Source organism: Chaetodon auriga, chromosome 11 (assembly GCF_051107435.1).
Source record: "Chaetodon auriga isolate fChaAug3 chromosome 11, fChaAug3.hap1, whole genome shotgun sequence".
NCBI lineage: Eukaryota > Metazoa > Chordata > Actinopteri > Chaetodontiformes > Chaetodontidae > Chaetodon > Chaetodon auriga.
The window spans coordinates 21,047,830-21,073,622 of NC_135084.1; the positions used below are offsets into that span (position 1 = coordinate 21,047,830).

The following is a 25,793-nucleotide window of genomic DNA, read 5'->3' on the forward strand; positions in this document are numbered from 1 at the left end:
GTGTGTGTGTGTACTGCTCTCATGAGTCTGTTGCACAGCAACAAGATGTAATTTGATTCAGGCATGTGTTTTTACCACTACACTGCAGAAACAGTGTTTGGGGGCTGCTCAGAGGAAAGCATGTTTTCCTCCTGTGTTTGTTTCTCTCACTTGAGGCCTGTGAAAGTGGTGATGAAGTATTGAATATTTACTAGTGGAAGGGTTTGACATCCACTTTCATTAGATGTTTGATATGATTAAAGAGCTCATTCTAAGGTAATAAAAACAACATTTCTTATTTTCAGGTGATTATACACCATTGAAAACAAAAAAAAACGCCCCCCCCCGTCTATGTCTGTGTCTCCTCCAGGTCTCAAATGTCTGGGCGACCAAGTTTGGACTTTTGTTAGAACGAAAAAACACAGCGACTGACGCACAAATCAGCGCCCCTGGGTATGCACTAACACTGCACACATGCATGCATGTACACAAGCTCATGGCAAAGCGCAAACATCCATGTGAAGTGATGCAGTTCCACATATCAAAGCTCAAAAGCTGTGAACAATTGTTTCTGCAATTGACAGCCTCCACTTCACACACACTCGTGCACATACACACATGCGTTCAAACCATTGTTATTTGGCAGGTAACTGAGGCACTGAGCTCTTTTTCTCTACAGGGAACCTCTGCCCACAGTGTTCAGCATGCTGCATCCTCTAGACGAGATCGCACCAGTAGTGTGTAAACCTGCAGGTACGACACACACACACACACACTTTCCCTCTCCCTCTGACTCTTGTTCTTCTCTGAATTTGCCGTATTTTGACCTGATACTCTGCGTGTGTGTTCGAAGGTGTGTTTGAAGGCTCCCATGTCCAGTATGCATCTGACGCCACCATGAAGATAGTGTTCAGCTGCTGTCAGCCCTCTGTAGTTGTCTCCTATGACACTGTAAAGGGAATACACTCCGTCTGGGCCCTGCGCAAGGTCACACCTGATGTGAGTGATCACACAGACACGCATACAGACAAACACAGCGAGTCCACCTGTCCCTAACCTCCAGCCTCTTCCCGCTGTCAGGAGCATTCTTCAGTGCTGAGGTGTACAGCAGATCCTGTTGGCACACCTATGGGTCTGATGGCGTCGGGTTTCCTGACCTCTCACCTCCGTAATATCTCCCGCCTGGACTCGCCTGGTGGCAGTGGGGCAGCCGGGCTTGGTCCTGCAACTGGAACAAGGTAATGAAAGATAAGAATAAGCATGCTTGTTTTTATCTTGCATAACGTCACGTTTCCATGCTGCCCTGCTGTTGTCTGATCGCCTCCTTGTGTTTCTGCTCGTATGTAGCTGTGCTGTCGGCACCGGCTCTCCTCTCCACTACAGCGTTCTGCACAGCCACCAGAGCAGGATGACGTCCTCTCCAGGTTTACACTCCCGTGTTCATTCCCCAAGTATATCCAACATGGCCGCCCTCAGGTGAGCAAATCCAGGAAAGACATCTGAGACAGATGGAAATCAATAAAATACATGATGTTTTCAAAGTCAGAGAGCAATGCTGTTAAGTAATGCATCAAAACGCTTCCCTGCAGTGTGACTCGTGGACAAAAACCCTTTCTTTTTCTCCTCTTCTCTCCCAGCCGCGCCCACTCTCCAGGCATGGCCGCTCCGTCTTTTTCAGGTGCGGCTCGATTCAACGCGTCTTTCCACGGCCTGTCCCCCAGGGGGCACCATGGCTCGTTACCCTCTCCCAACAGCACGGTCAACGAGACCGTGCTGGTGCCGGAGATGGAGCCCATCGTACCCGACCTCTGCATGGAGCAGCTGTGGAGCGAGACGGTCACAGCTGGCGGTCACAGGTGATTACCAGGACTGTACAGATTAATTCACAAGTTCAGTATTGCAAGGTTACTTAGCTCTCTAGCTCATTTCAGCCCCTGAGCTTTAGAGAACTCATGAATCTTCCCCTTTTTGCAGAGAGATGAGCAGCCAGGCGTCTAAAGTGTTCCTGACCTCCGACCTCTGTGAGAACCGCTACCTCTGTTTCCTGGTGGAATCTCACCAACAGCTCAGGTCAGCAAACATACACCATGGATCTTTGATACAGGCTTACAAACAGTCCTTATGGAAACATTGATCACTCGTAGAACAGCAGACAAACCACTCAGAAATGGATTAAATGTAACTCCCTCTCTTCATCATTGATTCCACAGGTGTGTCAAGTTCATTGAGAGCAATGATTCGTCTCAGCTCATCTTCGCCTCCGTCACGACCATCCCTGCCAAAGACGCAGAGCCCCTGCAGGTGGGTGACAGCGCTTTGGCTTTAAACCTGTAATCATTTCATGCCTTTTCATTAGCGTATTTGCTGCATGAAGAATTAAACGGTGATGTTCAGTTATTTCTGGGTTTGTTTGACACTTCCACCACTGAAAATCGTGAAAACTGACGGGAAACATTGTGTTTGTTTTGAAATCTGTGCAGGTTGCATGTAGAACATTATCAGACTCCTCTGCTTTCACTGTCCTTGTATTTGCGATATCAGTATGGATTATATCTCCGGTCTGCGCTGTAGCATCAGCAGCATATTTACTTAACATCAAATTGTTGTGTGGGAAGTGTTGTGTTGTGAACATTGTGTAGGAGGCCTTACTGTATCCTCTTTAATGCATCCGGATGTTTACGCGTTCCGTCTGATATAATTAGGTCTTTGCGTGCTTCTATTACTTGTAGAAACCAACATGTGTATATATAGTTGAGCTCAATCTCTGCCCCGGAGGACTTCATTAAATATCACCATCAGATCAGAAATTCATCCAGTCAGCGTGAATGACGGCTCCTCATTGATCAGCTGTACTGTGCAACAGAGTGATTATAATTTTGAAATTTGGTATTTCTTTTTCATTTTGGATGGTGGATTTCAACAAAGTGAGGTGGTTTCGAATGACTTTTTAATTTATCTGGAGAGGATTTGCATTTGATTAGGTTTTATCTTTAAGTTGCTTTATTGAATTGACTTGCCTCGCCTTAAAAGCCCACGTACATATTATACATATTGTATTTGTTTTTTTATTTGTTTTCCAATTAAATTATGTTTCATTTTCAAGCAAGTCCAATATTTAAAAGACATGCATGGTGCTTCTAAAGTCCATGAGTCATCATGTTAAATAATCAGGATCTCAATAATGACCAAAATAATGATTTTTGCCGTAATCGAGCAGGCCAAACACACAGTATTGATCCTGAACCAGAAAAGGAGACCTGAATACCAGGTCTTATTAAGTGTGCGTGTCTAAAATGAACACATCGAACATGTAAGATTTACTCCACATTGTTTCAACCTTGACGGCTAATCACATCTGTGACTGAAGCACCTTGAGGCTAATCACTGATATTAAACTGAATACAAATCATCTTCGTATGTTACAAGCTCTCAAAACAAATGAAGTCATGCAACAAAATGAAGAGCAGCACTAAAAACAGAACAGTCCATAATTATAATTATGATACAGACGGTCTTTGTTTTTGTTGACGCCTGTTGAAAGGATTAAGGCGGCGTGTAGGTTTGTGGGAACTGACCTCGGAGCAGTGAGTCTGAGTGATCAGCTTCCCTTTAATCAAGGAGCATTTTTTTTTTTAACCTGATAGTGTTTTAAAGACACAAATTTAGCATCATTACATCAAAAATCAGGTTGCAAAATGGAGATGCAAAGGACAGGTGATGTAAAGAAACATGACTTGTAGAGCAGAAAACTTTAAAGCAGATGTACAGAAAGTTAATCCACAATAACTCTGATTGTTGATTGATGATGTGTGCATGAAAAGCTCACTAGTTTAAGCTTTGGGGGTGTAAATATTGATCAGCCAAAACAGTTAAATGAGAAAATAACTGGGACATTGTCAACAATTAAATTGTCAGTTGTGGCTGTTGTGACTTAACATGTTTGTGATAATAAAACTGTGGTCCTCAGAACATAGATGCCATGCTGGTTCTGGAGGCCTGTGGCAGTCTGGTTCTCTACACAGGAATCACCAGGGTAAGACAGATGAGTCCATCACAGCAGCGTGCCTCACAGCAGACTTTCCATACTGTGACAACGGTAACAATTACAGGTGACCTGTCTGGTCCGTCCTGTCTTGATTGTCCCTCTAGGTCAGTAAAGTGTTTGTCCCCGGCCTCCTGTCGCCCACCTTCAGCCTGACCAACCACCTCCCTCACCGCAGCACGCCGGTGGAGAACGTTAGCACGCCAGCTAACGCTGGCGGTAGGCACCTGCAAAGACTGGACGAGGTACCACCATGTGGTCGTATCATCTGCACACTCAGAAATATCCGTTTTCCTCCTGCTGCCATTCAATCTTCCACTGTCTGAGAATGAGAAACAGTTTCCACACAGCAACATAACCCGTCTACTCTTTCTGTTTCCTCGCCCTCCTCCAGGCTGCCATGCCCTCACCAGTGACAGAGCTGAGGGGTCCAAACATAAAATACCACGAAGCTTCATTTTTGGACGATTGCACTTTCCAGCAAGCCACACCCTACATCCATGCCTTGCGGGACCCCGTCTGCAACAGGGTCACTCTGGTAGGTTTGTGTGTGTTCTGTGTTCGTTTGGACCAATCAGCGTCCTGTGAGAGCTGAAAACACCGCAGGCGGCTCCTAAAGAGTTTATCGTCGAGGTTGCTGTAGCCTGGGTTCTGTCAGAGCTGGAGAGTATTTCTCCTTCGAAAGAAGAGCAGAGAACTGAAGGTTTTTCTCAATGGAAAAGATGTTTTTACTCTTCGGCAAGAGTTTCACTTTCCTATGAAGTCACATGGTTTGTCGAGCTGATTGTTTGAAGTTAGCCTGTGATGGACAGTAATAGACAGAAGGCTCATCCAATCAGCTGCCAGTTTCTGTGGACGACTTCCCTGATGGTTCTGTGTAAGGAAGCATCTGGTGCATCAGGTTAGATTCATTAGGGATGTTTTCCAGGCTTGAATGTTGTCCAGAAAACTCACATCATGTGGACTGAGAGGCTGCTGGTTCACACTGCAAAAAGTTAGCCAAAGAATAAATCACACTGGTGGTAATTTGTGTGATTATAAATGTCTGATATTCGAGCCTTCTGTAATTTTACATCATGACATACAGAGATGCTTCTCTGCTGTCTGTGCAGCATTAAATGGAAGTTCAGACTGACTGCAGTTCATAGAGAGCAGCTCTGAGTTTCTGAGTTGTTTCTCGTCAGTGATGTTAATTTTTAAAGTGCTGAGCGCTTGTGTGTGTGTGTGTTTCTGCCTCCTGGCTCAGTCCTGTCAGACTCGGTACAGACCGTCCTGGAGAGAGACTGTGCGTGTTTCCTTCTCTCACGCACACGTCGACAGAAACCAGCCTGTGTAAAACTGCAAACAGTGTCCGCAGGCTGCTGCTTTTTGACACTTTTCCTCCGTTCATTGATTTTTCCCACTGACCCCTTGACGTGTCAGTCTGAAGACTAATTGTTTGCTAATGCAGCTCGATGGGGTTTTCAAAGCACCAGCTGCTCTCTGTGTGTTGTCAGGTAGACGATAAGCTCAGCAGTGCTCTGAAATGATGCTAAATGTTGTCATGTTGTTAATAAGTTGGGATAATTCAGGTTTTTTTGTGTAAAACCCTGTTTCGTGCAAAATTAATCTGGACTCCTAATACACTTCATTATGTTTAAAGATGGATTGGATTTCTAATTGCCATGTTGCCTTAATTTTATTCTTAGACATAGATTCTTGAAATATTTTGAGTGAAAGGACAACTTCCAAAACAAGTGGTTATAGGTCACTTTACCATGCAGTGACCGTAGACCAGAAAGACACCAGTCAGTTAACCTGCTGTGACGTTACTGATTGTGGTGATTTAATCTGATACGAAGGGCAGCAGCAGCGGTTTGTGCGCGTTGGTGTCTGGTTTACTTGGAGACAACGAATCATTGCACCCACCAATTTATTTTTCTATTATGCAGGATGTTTGCTGCTCTGTCTGTGTTTCATTGTCGTCTCAGCAGACGTTTGAACATGCCAGTATAGGAAAAGCACCGGTGTAAATAATACGATTATTTATGGCTGAATTCCACGTAGCTGCTTCAGCTTCAGGGTGTTGGTACTTGTACATGCTGTGTCTCACTGTGTAGAGCTGAGTCATCATTAGAGGACCAGTGTGTAGGATTTAAGGGATCTATTGGCAGAAACTGAAGACAATATTCATAATTATGTTTTCATTAGTGCGTAATTACCTGAAAATAAGAATCGATGTGTTTATGTGTCTACAGTGGGAGCAGGTCCTCTTTCGCTGAGCCCACCATGTTTCTGCGGTAGTCCAGAAAGGACAAACTTAGAGAGTGTTTTTCATCTCTTTTGAGTTTCACGGCCACCGTGGGAGGGTGATGCAAGGGCTGTTCAGCTGGTTGCAGTCTGCAACCTCACCACTAGATGCCGCTAAATCCTACACACTGGCCCTTTAATGTAGTAAATAATTACAGTGTAGCATAGTGAAGGATTTACTGTAAATATATATTATTGATTGTTAATATTAGATAGTTGTGTTGTGTTTAAATTGACTTTGTGCACATTCCCTCTCTAGGAACTGAGCAGTGGCACAATGCTGAGGATTTCTGTCCCAGAGATTGCCACCTCAGAGCTCGGTGAGACACACACACACACACACACACACACACACACACACACACGCACACAAACACACAAACACAAACCTTTAAGAAGGATGCAGAAATCCAACATACTGTGCCCACAGATACATGTAGGACAAAGTATTGCAGCTGTTCTCGAGCACTAATCCTTTCTGTTGTTGAAATGTGTACTTTTAAATGAGACACACACACATACACATGCACACACACACACGCACAGATGGCTGAGTCAGAGCAGTTAGGTCCTGGAAATTAGGTTTGAGAGCTGCCCTATGTTGTTACACAGTGACGTATAATCTTGATGTATTGAGGATGCCATTACAAGACACATGCACACCACACACACACACACACACACACACACACACACACACACACACACACACACACACACACATACATACATACATACAGCATCCCAGTGACAATGGCGAAGCCGCTACATCAGTGAAGTTTCCATGTCCATGAGAAAAATGTCACGCACAGGAAAAGATATTTTCTCGTTTCCATGCCATTTTTTTCAGTCTTTTGATCCATTTTTCCTCTTAATTGTCTGTGGCAAACATGCAAGTGAAATTTGGACTATAAATAAACATGACTTAACTCAGATCTTTATCATCTCCCTCTGGAAATTTGCTGGACATATAGACAATTAAAATGAGCCTTTCAGCAGATGTGAAGACTCGCTGCAGGGCTTATGTGCGTGGATGAATTCAGTTGGGAAATGTGTGTGTGTGTGGGAATCACAACCTGCCCGTTCCTCTGGCCAATAGCATTCAAGCCTTTTGTAAGCTAAGCTAAGGTTTGTGTCTTTAGGTCTGAAAGTAGAGTACAAAGATCCATGTGTGCTTTTACTCGGTTACCTCATACACGTGCCTCATCAGCCTGATGTTAAAGTTGGTCCATGAATTGTAAAGGTTCCAATTTTTATCATTTTTAACATAAAATAAACAGATTTGGTTTTGTGACCTTGTCAAATTGCAATCTAAAGCACTTTTAACGTGGCATTCGTCAGTCCTCATTAAACAAAATCTAAATATCTCTTCACTGATCATGTCCTGTTGGATGATTATTTCATTGATTCACATGTTGTTTATTTTCAGTCTGGTTTTGTGTCTCCGTAGAAAAAACTAGCTGATGACCACACGTAGAAACATATTTCATTTTCAAGCCAGTTAAAGCAGAGGTCCTCCACTGGATCTGTTTTTTTTAACATGGATGGCTCCCTGGGTCAGACCTTAGCAATCTGCTCTGACCACGAACTTGCAAATTTCTCAATCTCCTCTGGCTTTTGTTAAACCTTGCATTTTTTTTAAGCCTTCAGCGTCACAGCGGTGTGTGTATGACTCTGCCTGCCTTGTGTGTCTCTACCTTTATATCTCTGCCATGCGTTGCTCCCCATTATTTAGTAATCGATCCTACAGACGAGGCTTTCTCCCTCTAATGAAATGGCATTTATCCACCTCTTCCCTGACCTTTCCCACCCTGGATGTCCAATTAAGATGGCATGGTGATGTTGATTAGGAATCTGATTGGTCAGAGTTGTTAGGAGACACATTAACGCTGATTACTGCTGTAATGCTGGTTCTTTTTTCATTTCCTTTTTTGTTTCCTGATGTTAAGGAGAAGAAATTATCACAGCAGGGTGAGCATCATCAGAAAAAAAACATGCCAGTATTTGATAAGTTCCTTACATTATGAAACGAACTTAATGGAAATCAACTGTAAGATGACTGAAACCAGCAACGTTACCACATATTAAAGCATCTCAAACCCTCAGGTCAGCAGGGCGCCGCACGCTCGTCCTTTTTAAGATACAAATAAGACAATTTGGACTTTGTTTAACAAAGTACACCAAACAAAATTAACTTCTTAACTCTGGTTTATTGCAAAGAAAGGAGAAAAACCTTTTAGAGAAATGTTGATTGACCCTTTTCTCTTCTGGTTTCCTTCAGTGAGGAAATGCCTTCAGGCCATTCGTTTCATCCTGCCCAAAGAAGCTGCTATGAAGGTTTGTCGAAATGATGTTTCATTCTGGAAAAAAGTAATTCACATCAGGCTCCACGGATCCTTCTTTAGACACGTGTGGACAAACCTAGAGTATGCTGCCATCTGATCATTTATTGGCCTGTAACGACATGCTAACATAGTTATTTTCTAGGTAACCTGTGCATACATGTGACCAGATGTCTGTCTTCCATCATATTAAGCCTGCATCACTGTTTTGGTTGATTGTCCTTGTTTTATTTAAGTTATGCATGTATGTAATGTTTTTTTTTTTATAGTGGAGAGACAATGCTGTTTTTAATTAGATAAATTCTGTAAAAACTGTTGTCCTGCAGGTTTTGGTGAAGTGGTATAACATCTACAACGCCCCCGGTGGTCCCAGTGCTCACGCAGAGTGGAACCTGTTTGTCACCTGTTTTATGACACTGATGGGCTACAACACTGAGCGCCTCACCTGGACACGAAACGTGAGTCAGCTGTGTGTTTTCTGCTCTAAAGCGACAAGACCTTATTTTAACTTTGATGACCGGTTGTCCCGTCTTGACCTCGCCCTCTTTCCCCAGCTGCATTTTGAAGTGCCTCTGTCTCCCGTGATCGCAGCCAAGAAGGCTCGTCCCTCTGATGGAGGCTCTGACGAGGTGTGTGACTACTGTCTGATCTGTTGTTTGGAGAAGCAATGAGACTTTAACACTGATTTCTACAGACAGACCAGGAAATGTTCCTCATTCCTTTATTCTTCTTTATCTCATCTGTTATATTCAAATGCTTTTAATATATTCAAAATAATGGAAATATTTATTATAGGATCAAAGGTAAGTTTTCCAGACTTTGAATTTTGATAGAAAATTGACTTCATCTCTGAAAGTTTTAAAGAAATATTCATACCAACAACACATTTTGTGGTAGGCAGGAGGGGAATTCGAAACATTTAATATGTAATGCTGCATCATTGAAAATATACAATTTGTACAGATACTGAAACACATGTGGCAGTCCTTTTCTTGTGGGACGAGTCAGAAAAGACATTTAGCTTTTCTAATTTCCTGAGAGTCAAAAGAAAATGTCGCCCAAACATTTGGACACAGGAAACCTGTTAACAGGGGACAGTTTGAATCTATGTCTGAAATGAATGTGAGACATAATAGAGAAAATAGCATGTAGTCTGTCCTACAGTCCTAAACACACACCCACACACACACACACACACACACACACACACACACTCTTTTTAAAAATACTCCAGTAATCTGTGCTTGTGTGTGTTTACATCAGAGCAAAACATGACCGTCAAATGTCAATCAGCTTGAGGCTTAGGGTGTGTGTGTGTGTGTGTGTGTGTGTGTGTGTGTGTGTGTGTGTGTGTGTGTGTGTGTGTGTGTGTGCGCGTGCGTGCGTGCGTGCGTGCGTGCGTGCGTGCGTGCGTGCGTGCGTGTGTGTATACACGTGTGTTTGTGTATACACGTGTGTTTGACCTGAGGAACTGCATGAGCCACATTAAACTGAAGCACGCTGTTGACCCTGTCAGCCTGTGACCTCTGAGCTTCGTGTCTTCCAGATGTTTCAAACACAAAACAGACATGAAATCTGTTTTTATACATACATGAGTCACTGCAGTGTCTGTTTTTCCATTCTTTTGGTCTTAACACATGCTGCTTCTGTCCATCTAAACTGCAGTCATATCTCTTGGACAACATGTTTATTTATCTGTCAGTGCATGCTCATATATCTAAAACACTGACTGGTGAGAGAACCAACCTTTTACTGGTTTTTCCCTCTTGTCTCCTCTCTCTGAAGGACTGGGACTACTTGTTGGGATCTCATTACCACCGTCAGATGAATTCTCAGCCTCTCTGTGGTCCAGTGGACTCCAGTGGCTCCAACAGTACTCTGATCGCAGAAACTGAGGGCCTGTCCTCTGTAAGTAACTCATTCTGGGTGCATTGATATCTATTGCATGTTGTACTGATGTAGTTTCCTTGTTCTGCAAATTTGGGTCAGACCATGGCGTTTACGATGCACTTCATCTGAATAAGACTTAATCTTGCCTAGATTCAGATGCATCTCGCTGGATGCAAACATTTATTTACAGGATTTAGGAATCAGACCTGCTTTTTAAGAAAAGCTACATAGAAATAGCCAATCATCTCGCTATTGATCTCTTTTATTTATGTGGGTCATATAGAGGCATCAATATTAAATAGTTCTTTGCCTTATTCTAACTTACTTTGTTTTTCCTCTCCGTCCTCCTCTGTCTTAGGCGTCTTCTCCCTCCAGTCCGTCTCTGAAGTTGGACAGTTCCGCTCCTCTCTTCCCTCATATTCCCGCTCTTTTCTACGTCCTCCATCTGCTCTATCAGGAGCTGCAGCTGGACGAGCTGCAGAGAGCAAGAGCGTCATCACTGGTCTGCCTGCTGCAGCAGCTGGCCAGGTAACCACTACCTGTGTGCATGTGTGTGTGTCCGTATGTGTGTTTGTGGTTTTTCTCTCTCTGGCCAGGTGAGCAGATTGTACTCATAAACTGATACGAGGACTAATGTTAACATTGAACTGAATGAACACAAAACACCAGAAAGAAGCAAGAATTGTTGCAGAGCAGAGAAGAGACTTGTGCCGTTCATCGCAGCAAAAACAGAACGAAACGCAAACCTGCTCGGCTTTTCACCCAGCTACGATTAACTCTCACCATGAGAAGAACAACGTGTCATTGTTTTCAGTGAAAGATTGTGTATAATCAAGGCCTTTAGTGATGTTTACAGAGCAACAAACTTCAACAGGCTGTCAAGTGACGGCTGTGATTGGTGACAATGACGATCACAATAGGTGGAGTGGGAGAGTGAAGTGCTCTTCACAGTAATAGGCCTGTGCTGGTTAGTATGTGGGTTGTTATGAAGTGTAGTGCAAATTTTTACTCTTTCTGCTTCATCAGGATAACTGGTTAAGGCTAAAATGATGATCCCGATTGTTTTCATAAGGCATTTTTTAAAGATAACGTATTTAAAGAGCAAGAAACAAGCAAGTAGAACATAAAAGTAAATGCAGGGAAAATCAGATTGAAGGGATTCGACCCGCCTACGTCAGGGCTTCAGTTTGCAGACTGTCCTGTCAAAAAAGTCTAAATGGATACTCAAGGTGATGAGGCTGTACAGACAGAAGCATAAGAGGATGTGAGAACACTGAAAGCAGAAGGAATAAAGGACTTCAACTGCTATTTCCCAGTGTCTAACACACGCGCACACACATGCACACACATGCACACACATGCACGCACACAGCTGAAAATTGTACCAGAGTTGGGTCTCGGTGCTGAGATTAAAAGCTATTGATTATCTGATGGTAAGCAGAATGGTAATGACTCATGGCTGTTACTTAAACGTGTTTTAATTACTGCCTCAAACAAGTTAAATGCCACAGAGGCTCTTTGAGAATGTGCAGCCATTTTTAAGTTTGATTCAGTGTCCTGCAGTGATGTGGTGTTGAGCTGAGGAGGAGCTCTTCACTGTGGAGGTGTTAAGTAATGCTAACTGACTGTCTTATGCTGTAGATATCTTCAGCATGTGATGCGTTCATGTGTATGGACTGGAGTCATTCCTGTGCAGGAATATTAAAACAATTGTTTTCGTTTGCAGAGACCTCCAGTTGGAAGACTACGTGGATCTCTACTGGAGAGACTACCCTTCATTAATTAGCGGCTTCAACGAGAGCTGCCTCATAGACCAGGGTAAGACCCCTTTGATGGTCTAATAATGAGTCCGGAAACAGACAAGACATGTTGTGGTGGGAAAGAGAGGACAGGAAGCTGCTGCTGATAAAGGCCAGTCCTGCAGTCCATAGGGTTCCTCGTTATGTCTGAGGTCTCTTGTAGTAAAACTCTTAAATGGTGAATATACATGGGACAGCTTGAGCAGAATAACAGGAAATGTTTTGTGCCTGTCATCTTTATTTAAAGCAGTTTTTAGGACGCCTGTCAATAAAAACATTGTGCTTCACTGAGTGGGTACTGCTATGCTGGTATTTATGCTGTTTCTGTTATTTTGTCCACCTTTGTATGTAATCAGTATTCACCTCGTGTCATTGGTGGTTTGCTGTGGAGGGATAAAACGACATAAACATGATATGAAATAAGAAATAATTCCGATGTAAATGCACACATGTGGACTTTGCTGACTGACCTCTTAAGGTGGTATTTTCTTAATAGTACCAAGGCCTCTGTCTCTGAACACCCTCGATTGCTCCTTCTCCTCCCTCTTCTTTTGTCCTCCTCCATCTTTCTCTCCCTCCTCAGCCGTGTTTGGTCAGATGCAGCGTCCGTCATTCCTGAGGCCGGAGCCTCCCTGTGTGCTCGGCTGGCTCAGTAGCTGTCTGAGAGGGGAGGAGGTCCCGCCTTTCCCCTACCTGCCCGGCATCTGTCAGAGGACCAGGCTGCTGGTTCTGGTACGGCCAAAGATATATGTTTCCCTTTATTTTTTCTTTGTCTTTATAGGTGACAGTAGAGAGTCAGCTGGATGGTCCACATATTAGATGACCAGGCTTCAAGGGGGCCAAGGTGATGACAAACCAGCCCAGCCTCTTTACAGGGTCGCACCAGCTGCTCCCAAATACAATTAGTTATTATTTGGACACATGATAAAAAGACTGAACAGATGAGTTTCCAGCTGCTGTGTCTTCAGCTTCAGTTCAGATCTTTATTTTCTGTGGTGGAGAAATCGGAGCAAATGCTAATTAGATAGTCCATCTTGGCTTCTTTTCCAGGCTTAAATAATCTTGATTTGTACAATGCAAGAGAGAACGGGGCTTATTTTCCGCTTCGCTTCAATCATACAAAGATCCTCAAACTGGGACCTCACACAGTCGGTATATTTTTACGTTGTGTTCTACATCACAGGGAGGAACTGCTGCTGTAACTGAAATTGTGCAGCTTGACTCTTCATAAGAGCGAATCCAGGAAGCTGTACGGTCTTTAGAGGGTCTTTGTGATGTCTAACAGTGTGTTTTGCGCTCGGCTTTGATGAGGCTCTGGTCTTTTTAAAGTTGATTTTCCACCCACTCGCAGGCTTTCTGGTGAGACTGTGAGGGTAAAGAGTTCAGCTTTGACTGAGACACAGCCAGATAATCTATTTGCGTAGCATGTCTGTGTTTCTCTTTCTGAACATAAGAGCAATCACGCCACGGTATGGCTGGAGATGTGTACATGCATGTGTCATGTGCATGCATCAGACTTAATTGCCATTTCGTCTCACTTCATTCTATTTAAATAGCCTAACAAGTCGCTGACGTGGGCAGTGATTCAGAGGTCTGCAACCAGGCTGTCTTGAAATGATATATCACATACAGACACGACGGACAGAAACATCTTGTTATTCAATAAAGTAGCTCGACGGTGAAGACGAATATGGTGAAGCTTTTGGTGTCAGAGGTGCTGATTTGGACAGTTTGTAGCCTTGTTAGCTAAATATTCTGTTGAGTGTCTTTGAGATGTTTTTCTGTGACCTCTGTTCCTCTTTTTAAGGGCAGTTTATTAAACCCTTGTGCCGGCGACAGCTGTGGCTGGAGACATTATGTTTTTGGGTTGTCCATCCGCCAGTCCGTCCCATTCATTCGCTCGGGAACGCCTGGAGGGAATTTCATTACGTCTGACACAAACGTCCACTCGGTATCAAGGATGAGCTGATTCGGTGGTCAAAGGTCACTGTGACCTTTTGGCCATAAATCAAAAATTAATTAGCTAATTATGACAAGATTTCACACAAATGTCTCAGAGGATGAACTGATGAAGTGATAGCATTTCATATCCAAAAGGTCAAAGGTCATCTTCACCGTGACGTCATAATGTTCCCTTCTGGCCATTATTCAACGCGACTCTGGAGCAGAAGGGCAGATTGTGACCATATTGGAGACTCTAATCTTGGGCGTCCACCTTGAAACTGTGCTGAATGTAAAGATCGTCTGTGCCGCCGGCTTGAACGTGTGTGTGAAGCGTCCACGTTTTACAGTTTGTGGCTTCTTTACAGCATCATCCATATTTGAAGCACTGTTGGACGCTCATTGGTTTGCTGATGTTGAGCTTCATGTGATTGTTGTTGCACCATGTGATGAAGCTCAGTCCTCTGGAAAAATAGTCTCTAAGTGAAGACAGCATGTTTCTCACTGCAGATTATTCACTGGAATCATGCATGTCAATATAGTGATAACTTACTTTTACTTTTTGCAAAAAATACACTTAATTAACTTCCTTCAAAGTCAAACATTATGAGCCATTTTCCTCTTTTTTTTTTTTTTACTATTTGGTGCCACTCGTCGCTGGTGTCTCTGATCGTTAACATGGAAACATCATCTGGATCTTACTTCAGAGTTAGCTTGGAGATAGGGTGGCTAACTTTTAGGCATAAAATAAGTCTTTACTCTTTATTCTTTTGAATCTGTCTGACTTGAATTAGTCTAATTGAAGAGCAAAATTAAGAGTGGCCTAACGCTGCAGACCAGACAGCCCCATAGCTAACTGCTCTGCCTACAGCTCTACCATGAACATCAGATGGGTAAATGTTTACATTTTTAAGGACCAAAGGCTGAATTTAGTCGCTGTAGATGGCGCGCATTAGTATCTCTGCTTCTGCAGTTTTTAGCTGCTGCTGCTGTTCCTTTATATGCCTATAGGTGGCGCAGGTCAGTCGGCCAATATGCATGTTGTGCAGGCCGACACACAGTGTTTAGTCACTTCTGTGTGTGCGTGTTCAGTGTGTGAACGGGTTCAGTGTGTTCATGCTTTGGTTACCAGCTCCTAAAAATATGCTGGTTTATGTTGAGACAAATGTGTTTGCCAGGATCTGCAGTAGGAAGAGTTATTTTATTTTTAATAGAAATGTTTCACACTGATTTAAATATTTTTTCTTCTCAGCTAGAATCCTCGGCCCCACTCTGCCAGATGTTTAGTTTTTGGTTGTCAGTTCAAGTGTTAGAAAGAGGAGTCACCTTAAGATCCAATTCAGATGTTTGTTTTTTTTAAACTGTACCTGCTTTTCATCATTTCAGCATCTCCAAAAGAAATAGAGTGAACTTGTCTTCATTTAAAAGTGCATATAATGGGAGTTTATAGATGGAAAAATACAAATTTATTCCATTTTCACGCACGAACTGAACACATAAAGGCCTCAGCTGTGGCGACGTTATTCTGAATTCTTGTTTTCTTTAAAAAATGTAAACATGACAATGGAAATTTTAATGTAGTTGTAAAATTTGTATTGATGTCACTCTCGTCAAGGCTTGAACTATGGACAAATGATGCCTGTTCTGTTTGTTGCTTTCTCGGTTTGTGTCTCTTGTTCCTCAGAGTTACGCTCTCTACATCGCTGGAGATGAAAATGCTACTTCCACAGATGCTTCAAAGTACCTGATCAAGCTCTCTGCAGGTGTGTGTGTGTCTGTGTGTGTGTGTGTGTGTGTGTGTATGTATGTGTGTGTGTGTGTGTGTGTGTGTGTGACCAGCCTTAAAGCTCATTTGACTTGTCTTTGATTGCCTGTGTCTGCTCCTGAATGAACCCTTTCACTGTTTGTGTACATGTGAGCGTTTATTGACACACAGCCCTTATTACCTGCCAGTCCCACAGTTCCCTGCTCCAGTGCCAGAAAGGTGGTTTGCATGTCACCTGATGTCCACTGTTTGTTTTCGCTTCGACAAAAACACAATGCAGCGCTGAGGTGACAGCAGTCACTATTTGATCAGCTGCTTTTCCTCTGACGCAGAATCAGTCATTGACTTCGTGGGTGATGCATGGTTTTTTTTTTTTTTTTTTTTTTCCAGTTGTATGTTGACATTTTTTACTGACAAACAAACAACAAAACCAAACAACAGATGTCGTCCCACGTAAATGCAGTCCTCCAGTCATCAGGAGCAAAATGTCACCTTCATTTAACCTGTAATTTAAGTGCCCATTCTCTTCAGTGACGAATCGCAGCAGCCAATCAGTGCAGGTTTGAAAATGCGTTCACACAGTCGAGAGTTCTTTCGTTCGGGAGCTGTGAAAACGTGATGAGCGTGATTTGGCATTGAATCAACCTGTTGACCTCTTCCTCCACTCTCTCAGGCCAGAAGTCCCGAGCCAGCGAGCAGCACTTCAGAAGGTAATTCAGCTCATATCAACGTGAGGAAGAGCTTCATGACTTTAGGATTTGTTAACTACAATGACACCTTTCTTTTTTAAATCACCATAATCTTTCAGCCTTGACTTAGTTTGTGTCAGTATATTGCACAAAATGCACCGTTGTAATTTTAGAAGGCATTTCCCACACATTCGTACAGAGGCCCCTGCAGCTTTTTCAGTCAATGCCGATCAGTTATGTTGACATTCGGTGTTACTCACCAAAAGACATTGTGTGTCCGTGAGGGCGAACACACCAGTTGGATTTATTCAGTTTCTCTTCAGATATTTGATATCTGCTAAGTTTCTTTTTTAAACCTGTACTGGTGATGCGTTCTTCTTACAGCCTTCTTCTTCATTGCCTGTTGTGGCTCATTACTCAGTATCTACCGGTGCATTACTTCAGCTTGCAGGTGAGTGGGGTCGTCAGTCGGCAGGAATGTGCATCACGTGTGTCGATGCGGGAGACCAACAAAATTGAGACCCACTCATCAAGAAAGCTCCTCCATAGTGCTACTAGAGACCAAAAACTCCACAGGGGATTTTTAAATTGGACCAAAAGCAGTTTTAGAGCCACTATTCTCGAGTGGGCATAGTCAGTTTTAAAGTTAATCATTGATCATATCTCTGTGTTTTATTCCAGACAGAGCAGCGTGAAGGTTCAGCTCTCCTCTGGGAGTCTAGCTGAGCAGCTGGTGGTCTGGCTCACCTCAGAAGGTAGGGCTTTGTTCAGTTTTTGTCCACACAGGAAGGTGTGCTGAAGCCATATCCTCTTTTTCAGCACCGCACTGGTTCACATTAATGGAAATTTACACATTCACACCTGTCCAGCGACACCGCAGACTAAGAACTGGCTCTCACAGCCAGACAACGTGTCTGGAGTGTTAGTAATGTCAGAGTTAGAAGGCACACTCGGCATGTACTGATTAGCAACAGGTCCAGGTACAACAACAGCGAAAATTTGAGTTTAACTCTCTTCTATTTGCTCAAAGGATGCAGCCTCAAAATGACGACACGGCTCATTGTTTGACTCTATTTTCACTGGTTTAGGTTTCACCCTGAAAGACCTGGAGTCAGTCCCCTTCGGCGTGGCTTTGCCCATCAGGGAGGCCATCTACCGCTGCCGGGAGCAGCCGTGTTCTGATTGGTCAGAGGAGGTCTGTCTGCTGATTGGGCGACAGGATCTGACCAAACAAGCCCACAAGATGACCCTGGCTAAGAGCAAAGCTGTGAGTGTGCAATAAGAAGCACCCAGAGTTTCACCTAAAAACTGTCTCACACATGCCATAATATTTTATTTTGACTGAGCTTATGTGTGTGTGTGTGTGTAGTCTGTAGGTTCAGGTCTTTCCTTGGAGCCTCCTGCAACCACAGAGCCAGATGAGGAGGAAGATGGGATGTCAGACATTATTCAAGAGGTAACACATGCAGTAAACATAATCTCCGCCTTCACTCTAAACATGATCTTTTCTAGCCTTTATTAGTTATCTAAAGAAGGCCTGGTTTGGGGGTTAAAGTTACAGGAGCTCCTCAGTGAAAATCTTTTCTTCCAGGTCACAGGACTGATCTGGAGTCAGGATCTGAGGGTCCAGGAGGTCAGGAGGCTCCTGCAGAGCTCTCGGCCGGTCCGGGTCAGTGTCGTCCAGTTGCCCGAGGTTTCTGACCACGAGTACATCGAGGAGAAAGAGAACAAGTGAGTATAAAGAGCGAAAGTTTACGTTAGTCTTGAAGATCATGAGAAATATGACATCTGTTTTGGGCTTGCAGGGAGCTGCCTCAATCCATGCTGCCACCCGATGACATCATTAGAGAGCACAATATGTGTTTCCATAGTTAGGCAGATGATACACAACTGTACATCTGTGCTGGACCAAATGATGCTGCAGCTATAGACTCCGTTACTGACTGTCTTTTGGCAGTAAATGTATAGATGAGCCTTAATTTCTGAAACTGAAATCCTATCAGTCAGAGTCTCTGAAACTAAAAGAAATGCTGTTCAGTCGTCCGGGGAAATGAAGTTCACAGGTCTTGGTGTTATCCCAGACTCAGATCCAAGCTTCAAATCCCACGTTAACAAGGTGACTCAAACGTCATTTTTCCAGCTAAGAAACAGCTGAAGTACGACCATGTCTGAGTCAGAAAGGTGCTGAAAAACTGAGTCTTGCCTTTATTTCAAGCCAACTCCATTACTGTATTGTACTGTAATTAAATTAAAGGACCCATGCAGTGTATTTTCTGTGCTCTGGTGTCTTTCTCCTGATTCCTTCCATTGAGACTTTTGTGCTTCTTTTGTACCATTTGTATCAGTCTGTCTGTCTCAGTCGTGTTTTGCTGACTCTTCCTTTTCCCCTGTGTACTGTACATCCTTTGTTTGTGTCAAACTCCGTCCCCTCCCTGTCTCTATCTTAGGAGAAATCATTGGGATGCCTGCTGTTGTCAATGGTGGCCTACACCTGCTGTCAATTGTATAGATCATTCTGCCTCGGAGTCTGTAATGTTTCCTCAGTTTTAATTCCCTGCCCTCTTTTTGTCCACGTCTTCCTATCCTCCCCAGACTCCTGCAGCTGTGTCAGAGGACCATGGCTCTTCCCGTCGGCCGAGGCCTCTTCACTCTCTTCTCTTATCACCCTGTGCCGACTGAACCTTTACCCGTCCCCAAACTCAACCTGACAGGTAACGTGATGGCGATGAAACTTGCACACGCTGACCAAATTTTAAATCCTCTGAGCACCTCAGGTTATATCAGGAAATTGGTAACTCAATTGGAATGATACCACTAAGGTATTTTGTTGGTCGTGTATTTTACTATCCATGCCGACCATGTGCAATCCAGAAGTCTTCATTGAGAAACTGAGCCCAAAAGCAACTCTATTTTTAGACACTTTTTTGTGTTTAATAGTGGATTTGTATTCCTTTTCATTTTGCATTTGTTTTTTTCTACGTCTCTTTATTCTTTATTCTTGCTACTGCTGCTGTCTGTAGCAGCATAATTTCCCCGGCGTGGGATTAATAAAGTTGTATCTTATCGTATGAGGCACACAGAGGTTTTAATTTCTGCTCTAGAGCAGTGGGTCTCAACTGGTCTGGCTTCGGGACCCACCATCACCCCTTAATGACAAGCCGCGACATGAATAGACGGCGCTGCATAAAAAATCCCCTTCAAAATAAAAGCCCAGGATTTTTTTTCATAACATTTTTTTCTCTCTCTCCGCTCTCGACCCACTGAAAATGGGTCCATGACCCACTTTTGGGTTGTGACCCACCAGTTGAGAATCACTGCTCTAGAGGAAATCTATACTACAAAATCACGAACAAGCCCTGCAATCGACTGGCGACCGGTTCAGGGTGTACCCCGCCTCTCACCTGTTGACAGCTGGGATAGGCTCCAGCCCCCCCACAAACCCGAAAGGGATAGTTGGTATAGAAGATGAATGAATAAATGAAAATCATGAACATACTGGACCCTGTGGCACAGCTGGACAGTCACTCAGGCATTCTTTATGTAAACATTCTGTGTACCTATACATGTTTTGGCAGATATTTCTATGTTTCTACCGCAGGCCGTGCCCCTCCCAGGAACACTATGGTGGATCTGAACAGCGGAAACATTGACGTTCCTCCCAACATGACCAGCTGGCCCAGCTTCCATAACGGAGTGGCTGCTGGACTCAAAATAGCTCCTGCTTCACAGGTCAGCCAGTTGCTCATGTTTGCATCTCCTCTGCAGCAAACAGACATTCCTTATTCTTGACAAATAAACATTTTTTTTTCTTTAAGGTGGACTCAGCCTGGATAGCCTACAACAAGCCAAAGAGCCCCGAGCTGGCGAATGAGTATGCCGGCTTCCTCATGGCTCTGGGCCTCAACGGACACCTCACCAAGCTGGCCACGCTCAACATCCACGACTACCTCACCAAGGTGCACACACCTGCACACGCTACTTGTTTCACACCTTGAGTTTCAAACGCACAAATTTCATTTATTTATAACCCTACAAAAGCACAAAAGCAGACATTTGTTGGGTGTAATGAACGGTTTCTACCTTAATGCTCAGTTTACTGTAGACAGTGCTCTAAATTACTGTTTCTAACTGTGGTACAAACACACACCAACTCACAAAGAATTGCATATGGTTAAATATGCCCTTACTAAAGTACATCCATCTGCTGTCATTTAACTTGCACACACACACACACACACACACACACACACACACACACACACATTCTTCTCTAGATGACTGTAAATGAGAGACGTACATTCGCATCAGAGCCAGGCAGCCAGTCAAAGCGAAACTTTGCCCTCTGAGAACTTTAAAATGAGACGAGTCCTTCCCACTTTCAGGTGAGAAAAACAACAGGATGCTGCAGGCCCAGTCTTATTTTTACTTAATTAAAAAGTCAGTGTAAAGATGTGGTTTAAGATAAAGAGTAACCATTGCACCAAATCCACACAAGGAGTAGCCAGACTGGCGTCAAGATTAAGTCATTCTCAGTTCCCATTTTGATTCAGGATGTGAATTGAAGCTAAAGTTCATGAAGATCACACAGCTCTCCTCGTTAGTCATTTCTCTCCAATGGTTATGAGAACGTTGTTCAATCTCATTTGTAGACTTTAACGTGCTTGAGATTTGGCCCAAGTCCACTTCCTGAAAACATTTAGCTAAAAATATCAATACCCAAACACAGATCCATTCAGAAAGCTCCCCGGTGAAGTGTTTCTTCTTCTTCTCCTGATGAGGCTCGCTTTGTTTTATGTAGTTGACCATAAAGCTTATTGTGTGCGGTTGATGTTAAATCAGTGACAAATCAGGACCCGTAATGATCTAATCTTGTTTGTTTTAAGATCCACCAATAAATGTTTTATGTTTAGTTGAAATTAGATTTTACATACTATCAAAATCACACGTTTTCATATCGAAAGCTCAGAGTAACACACGCTGACTTGCATTCATCACCCTGCAGAGCTTTACAACAGCTCTAATCTAATCTAATACAGGCAGTTGTGTGTAACTGACGGCCTTCGGCGTGAATGAAAGCTGTGACAGCGGCTGACAGTGAAGCCGGTTTGTAGCTGGTGGTTTTCTGTTGGTTTCTATTCTCGCTGTAAAAGAGAAATTACTCTGACATACTTTGGATCAGTTCATTAGAATTGTGTATGGTTGTGGTTTTAGAGAGAATGTCGAGGTGTGTGTGTGTGTGTGTGTGTGTGTGTGTGTGTGTGTGTGTGTGTGTGAGAGCATGTGTGCATGTGTGTGTGTCCCTCCTCTTTTAGGCATCCCTGTGTGTTCACTTTGCTGCTGCAGCCTTTTTTTTTTTTTGCAACTTTAAAATTATTTGAGTCATTCATGTTCATGTAAAAGAACTGTTTAAGAGTAAAGTCTTCATTTCCAGCTGTCTTCGACAAGATAGTTGACATAAATTGATCGAGTAGATCCAAAAAAAAAAAAAAAAAAGAACTTGGTTGTTGGTAACTGGGTCCTTTTAATTTGAATATAAAGCAAAAATGTCCAGTATTATTTGATTTACACTCAGCATAGTATGTCTTTGTGATTATTAAAGGCACACACGCTCACACATCCACAGGGGTCTAATGAAAACCATCTGTCGTGGCGAGCCTCAGATACCAGCGTCACAGGTAGAGCTGATTACACTGCAGGTAATTTGTTCTGCTGCGGCAGGTTTGCAGCATGCGGGGACAGACATCACCCTGCGTGCTCTGACCAGCCTTTGAAAGAGAAGGCAATCCCTCAGATCTCAGCTTTCATGATGTTCACCTCCCTGTATTATACTGTTAAGTCGTCTTTGGAATTTAACCCCTCATCCCTGTCACCCGGTCAGGGCCATGAGATGACCAGCATCGGCCTCCTCCTGGGCGTGTCTTCGGCCAAACTGGGCACCATGGACATGTCTATCACCCGCCTGCTTAGCATACACATCCCTGCCCTTCTGCCACCCACCTCCACCGAGCTGGACGTGCCGCACAACGTCCAGGTAAGAGTGAGCGTGCATGCTGAAACGTCAAGACACGAGAGCTCATCAGTGCGATGAGGGAAAATACTGTGAAATTTCTGTGAGAGTATGAGTAATACTACGGGGATTTGTGTATCTGTGGATTATGTTTTTTACGCAGACAGAAATTAAACTATCAAACATTCAATTCTCTCTCTGTCTGTTCTGCAGGTTGCTGCTGTAATTGGCATCGGGCTGGTGTACCAGGGAACAGGACACAGACACAATGCTGAAGTCCTGCTCTCTGAGATAGGTGTGTGTGTGTGTGTGTGTGTGTGTGTGTGTGTGTGTGTGTGTGTCACATGAAGCTGTGGGAAATGTACTGTATAACAAGCATTTTTGACTTTCACGATTAATCGAGAAAATATTTGTAAGATTAATCAACAATGAAAATGATTGTTGGTTGCAGCCTGAACGTAAATGAGAGTCAAAAAACGATTTTAACTTTTTTTTTGAGGACTCCTGTGAGCACTGATGAGAAAATATATCCTTACTTAGTCGATAAGTAACTCTTGGTCGGGTCCAGATTGACGCCCGAGTTTAAAGTAATATTGGTCAACATTCAAATCACACTGACTTTATTTGTATTCAGGCAGAAGTGGTTCACACTCTCCAGCTCTTGATCTTGTTTTGAGTTGGTTACTTGAATTTTCACGTTATGATATTTGGTCTGATTCTGTTTTTTGCCTCCTGTGTGTGTCTTTCAGGTCGACCTCCCGGTCCAGAGATGGAGTACTGTACAGACAGAGAGTCCTATTCACTGGCTGCAGGTCTGGCCCTGGGCATGGTCTGTCTGGGCGTAAGTCACACACACAGAAACGCTGTGCTGGTCAAGTTAATGTTTGCAGAAACATCTTAATGTTGTTTCAACCTGCTGGAAGTTTCAGGTGGGCCGGGTTTGTCCTATCAGAAGGCGTCAGATGTTTTTAGGGAAACAGCAGGTCACAGATGGTCAGATGGAGCTGAACTTAAAATATTTGGGTTTTTTTATGTTAATGTATATTTTTGAAGTAGTATTTTCCTCTGGGTTTCTCCCTGAACTGTATATTTTCCTATCACTGATGCTAAATAGCAACTCCTGAGAGAAGCAGTCTTTTTCTCACAAAACCTGATCATTACCATCTTCATCGATTCTTTAGAGCTCGCTTTCCGCCATTAAACTTCACTGCAGCTGCTCGTTTCTGGCTCGTGTAAAGGTGTCAGTTCTCAAACAGTTTCTGTTCATACCCACTGAGAAAGAGGAAGAACAGAAATTCTCATCCTCTCTCCGTCCCTCGCTCATCCTCGCTCCCCTCTCTCTCCTTGCAGCATGGCAGTAACCTGATTGGGATGACAGACCTGAACGTCCCAGAGCAGTTGTATCAGTACATGGTGGGGGGCCACCGCAGAGCTCAGGCCGGGGCCAACAGGGAGAGACACAAGTCCCCCAGCTACCAAATCAAGGTGGAAAGACCTTTCTGCTTCTGTTAGAAAGACTGTTATCTCAAGTGTAGGAACGGAACTCCACAGTGTATTAACTTTCCTCTAATGTGGAATCACTTTATTATATGTAACAGCCTCGTAGAGCCTGAGCAGTGCAGGTGTTGTCCTCTGACACTGGTTTTGCACAGATATAAGTGGTCTAGAATGAATGTGTGTTTAATGGTAATTAATTTCAAAATACTGTCTTTTATTACGTAGTCCTGAGAATTTCATTATTATACCACCGTACACATTATCCAGTCATAACAATTCATGAAGATTATTTCATATTCATGTCATATTCTCGCCAGTTTTCATTACTTCGTTGCGGAGCTGACAGCTGAGTTTCACAAATGTTGAAGTTAGATAGATGCTGATCGTTAGCTGACTAGTTTCTGTGGTCAGCCAGCTAACCAAATCATTTAAATGTTCATTCCAGGAAGGCGACACTATAAACGTAGACGTGACGTGTCCAGGGGCCACGCTGGCCCTCGCCATGATCTACCTCAAGACCAACAACAGGTGAGAAAAGGCAAACGATTGATAGATGTTGTCAAGCATGTTGATCCTACTGGCCCACTCTCCATTTTATTTTAAGATGCAAAAACAATAAGAATTTGGTGTTATAATATCCAAGTTATCCAAACATGTGGTACCTCAGAGCCAGTATAACGCTGAGCAGAACATCCTAACCCGCCCGATGGAAAGTCTCCTCCGTCAGTGAGCCCAGTCGTCACGTTACGCCACCGTCGACTCCTCCATCGTCCTCCTCTCTGCTTTTGGTCAAGAGGTTCCCGTCTCCGTCATCTGATGCCGTCTGTTGGTCGAGAGGGTGTGGAAGGAGGGTATTAACACCTCCTTGTCTCTTCCTGGTTCTGTCCATTAGGTCCATTGCTGATTGGTTGAAACCTCCAGACACTTGGTTCCTGTTGGATTTCATCAAGCCAGAGTTTCTGCTGCTGAGGGTTAGTGTCGCACTGTGAGTGAGTGAGTGAGTGAGTGAGTGAGTGAGTGAGTGAGTGAGTGAGTGAGTGAGTGAGTGAGTCACTGACTGACTGACTGACTGACTGACTGACTGAGATCATTGCTGCCACCTTTCCATAACCTGCTGTATCTGTCTGTCTCCTCCCTGTCTCCGTCTTTCCTCTGCACCCTCTCAGACTCTTGCTCGGTGTATTATCATGTGGGATGAAATCCTGCCCAATACTGAGTGGGTCAAGAGTAACATACCCCAGGTGAGAAAATTCACACTTCCACACACACCGAGCGTGACTGAGCTGGCAGGTTTGGAGCGATGACGCTGCAGACGTGGCAACAAGTCAGTATGACTTGTGAAGAATTGCCAGCTGTGAGATTCGGTTCATTTCTGTGAAAGAAAGCAGGTTCAGCTTTTTCATTTCACATATTTCACTCTTTACTGTTTTCTATGCTTTTTTCAGATCATGAGGGGGACGTTTGACCCTTCAGAGGACATTAACATGGAGACAATGGCGTAAGTATTTAATATGAATTAAAAACTGGCATTTAATTGTATCACATACATCATT

General features: G+C 43.5%; 1 protein-coding gene across 2 annotated transcripts in view; it reads left to right on the plus strand.

The window, feature by feature from the left end:
• anapc1 (anaphase promoting complex subunit 1) overlaps positions 1 to 25,793 on the plus strand; it is a 45,318-nt gene that overhangs the window by 3,162 nt on the left and 16,363 nt on the right. For both annotated transcript variants that reach the window (XM_076743447.1, XM_076743448.1), the window contains exons 6-41: positions 350 to 432; positions 659 to 732; positions 833 to 978; positions 1,060 to 1,217; positions 1,327 to 1,455; positions 1,617 to 1,835; positions 1,954 to 2,049; positions 2,190 to 2,280; positions 3,947 to 4,012; positions 4,129 to 4,266; positions 4,416 to 4,559; positions 6,570 to 6,630; positions 8,592 to 8,647; positions 8,979 to 9,110; positions 9,207 to 9,281; positions 10,438 to 10,560; positions 10,901 to 11,070; positions 12,269 to 12,360; positions 12,925 to 13,073; positions 15,967 to 16,045; positions 16,721 to 16,757; positions 17,418 to 17,491; positions 17,825 to 18,003; positions 18,106 to 18,192; positions 18,328 to 18,467; positions 19,329 to 19,447; positions 20,335 to 20,465; positions 20,552 to 20,692; positions 22,615 to 22,767; positions 22,957 to 23,038; positions 23,493 to 23,584; positions 24,094 to 24,228; positions 24,686 to 24,768; positions 25,133 to 25,211; positions 25,407 to 25,481; positions 25,686 to 25,738. In XM_076743447.1, coding sequence (XP_076599562.1) covers positions 350 to 432; positions 659 to 732; positions 833 to 978; positions 1,060 to 1,217; positions 1,327 to 1,455; positions 1,617 to 1,835; positions 1,954 to 2,049; positions 2,190 to 2,280; positions 3,947 to 4,012; positions 4,129 to 4,266; positions 4,416 to 4,559; positions 6,570 to 6,630; positions 8,592 to 8,647; positions 8,979 to 9,110; positions 9,207 to 9,281; positions 10,438 to 10,560; positions 10,901 to 11,070; positions 12,269 to 12,360; positions 12,925 to 13,073; positions 15,967 to 16,045; positions 16,721 to 16,757; positions 17,418 to 17,491; positions 17,825 to 18,003; positions 18,106 to 18,192; positions 18,328 to 18,467; positions 19,329 to 19,447; positions 20,335 to 20,465; positions 20,552 to 20,692; positions 22,615 to 22,767; positions 22,957 to 23,038; positions 23,493 to 23,584; positions 24,094 to 24,228; positions 24,686 to 24,768; positions 25,133 to 25,211; positions 25,407 to 25,481; positions 25,686 to 25,738 — 3,941 coding nt within the window. The remainder of the gene's footprint in view (positions 1 to 349; positions 433 to 658; positions 733 to 832; positions 979 to 1,059; positions 1,218 to 1,326; positions 1,456 to 1,616; positions 1,836 to 1,953; positions 2,050 to 2,189; positions 2,281 to 3,946; positions 4,013 to 4,128; positions 4,267 to 4,415; positions 4,560 to 6,569; positions 6,631 to 8,591; positions 8,648 to 8,978; positions 9,111 to 9,206; positions 9,282 to 10,437; positions 10,561 to 10,900; positions 11,071 to 12,268; positions 12,361 to 12,924; positions 13,074 to 15,966; positions 16,046 to 16,720; positions 16,758 to 17,417; positions 17,492 to 17,824; positions 18,004 to 18,105; positions 18,193 to 18,327; positions 18,468 to 19,328; positions 19,448 to 20,334; positions 20,466 to 20,551; positions 20,693 to 22,614; positions 22,768 to 22,956; positions 23,039 to 23,492; positions 23,585 to 24,093; positions 24,229 to 24,685; positions 24,769 to 25,132; positions 25,212 to 25,406; positions 25,482 to 25,685; positions 25,739 to 25,793) is intronic.